The sequence below is a fragment of the Kryptolebias marmoratus genome, unplaced genomic scaffold, assembly GCF_001649575.2.
Source record: "Kryptolebias marmoratus isolate JLee-2015 unplaced genomic scaffold, ASM164957v2 Scaffold270, whole genome shotgun sequence".
NCBI lineage: Eukaryota > Metazoa > Chordata > Actinopteri > Cyprinodontiformes > Rivulidae > Kryptolebias > Kryptolebias marmoratus.
Window position 1 is genome coordinate 3,800 of NW_023666004.1, and position 1,635 is coordinate 5,434.

At 55.1% G+C, this 1,635-nt stretch overlaps 1 protein-coding gene across 1 annotated transcript in view; it reads left to right on the forward strand.

The window, feature by feature from the left end:
- Window positions 1-1,543, forward strand: part of alg1 (ALG1 chitobiosyldiphosphodolichol beta-mannosyltransferase) — a gene marked incomplete at both ends in the record, with an annotated part of 5,269 nt that extends 3,726 nt beyond the window's left edge. Inside the window, 6 exon segments of the mRNA XM_017405435.2 lie at window positions 230-319; window positions 421-534; window positions 1,001-1,110; window positions 1,185-1,223; window positions 1,301-1,360; window positions 1,433-1,543. Coding sequence (XP_017260924.2) covers window positions 230-319; window positions 421-534; window positions 1,001-1,110; window positions 1,185-1,223; window positions 1,301-1,360; window positions 1,433-1,543 — 524 coding nt within the window.
- Between the last annotated feature and the right edge of the window lie 92 nt (window positions 1,544-1,635).

Here is a 1,635-nt window from a genome sequence, read left to right on the forward strand (position 1 = left end):
TCATGGTCCAGGGGGACCTGGTCTCAGTGGGTTATGGTCCAGGGGGACCTGGTCTCAGTGGGTCATGGTCCAGGGGGACCTGGTCTCAGTGGGTCATGGTCCAGGGGGACCTGGTCTCAGTGGGTCATGGTCCAGAGGGACCTGCTCTCAGTGGGTCATGGACTTCTGGACTCTGGAACTTGAAATCATTGGGTCGTCGGTGTTTCCTGATTGTCTCCTCGTCCCTCAGGTACGAGCATTTCTTCGGCGCTCTGTCCTCCAACAACCTGTGTGTCACCGAGGCCATGAAGGAGGACCTGCAGACTAACTGGGGCGTCCGGTGAGGTTCTACAGATCCAGCTGTTTCCACATGTTTCCAGACTGAGCTTCAGGTTCTAACGGTTCTTAGGTTCTCGAACCTGCGGCTCTTTGTCTTCTCAGGGCGACGACGCTGTACGACCGGCCGGCCTCCATCTTCAGAGAGACGCCTCTGGACCTGCGGCACCAGCTCTTTATCACACTCGCCCACACTCATCCTCAGTTCCAGAACTCTGGGTGAGCCCACATCCGACCCAAAAACTGTTCTGGAGAACTGGTACTTATCCAGTCCTGGTCTGGTCCCCGGCTGGTCCGGTGGGATGGGGGTCCAGTTGGATGGGGGTCCGGTGGGATGGAGGTCCAGTTGGATGGGTGTCCGGTGGGATGGGGGTCCAGTTGGATGGGGATCCGGTGGGATGGGGGTCCTGTGGGCTGGGGTCCAGTTCTCAGCTGTTGGACTCTGGAAACTGGTGTTCTTGTGGATCCAGCAGCAGAACCAGGAACAGGTTCTGTCTCTGAGACACAGGTCCAGTCAGCTTGTTCTGTGGACACCTCTGGAGTGAAACAGAGAAACCTCCTGGAAGAACCTCAGAAAGTCTGTAGAACTTTAAGCCCGGCCCACTCTGACTGCCTCCAGTTCTGGTAGTTTGTGGCTCGTTCTGCGTAGAACCTGAACCTGAACGTTCCTCCGCTCTGTTCTCAGGTCTGAGGGAACGGAGACGACCGTCTTCACCGTCCGTAACCCGAGCGACGGCGCCGTGACTCTGAGGTCGGATCGCCCGGCGCTGCTGATCAGCAGCACCAGCTGGACAGGTCAGAACCGTGTGTTGGACTGATGGAACAGCAGCCGTGTCCGATGTCTGACGCTTCCTGTTTTCTCTCCACAGAAGATGAAGACTTCTCTGTCCTGCTGAAGGCTCTCGAAGGTCCGACATGGTTCTGAGTCCAGACTTCAGGAAGAAACAGAACCGGGTCTCATGTCCCGTGTCTTTTCTTTCCACAGAGTACGAAGGTTTCATCAGAGGAGGAGCTTCGTTACCGTCCTTGTTCTGTGTGATCACAGGTAAACGTCTCACCTGGATTCAATCAGTTTGATGCTTCAGGTGTGAGCCTCTCTGTGTGGAACTGTCTGCAGGTAAGGGTCCTCAGAAGGGACACTACAGGAAGCTGATCGACTCCCTGCACCTGGAGCACGTGAAGATCTGCATCCCGTGGCTGGAGGCCGAAGATTACCCTCTTCTGTTAGGTTGGTTCAGATCTTCTTCATCTTCATCTTCTTCAGTCGAAAACATGAAAACCAACTTTATGTCCTGAACTTTATTTCAAAAGGGACAATGT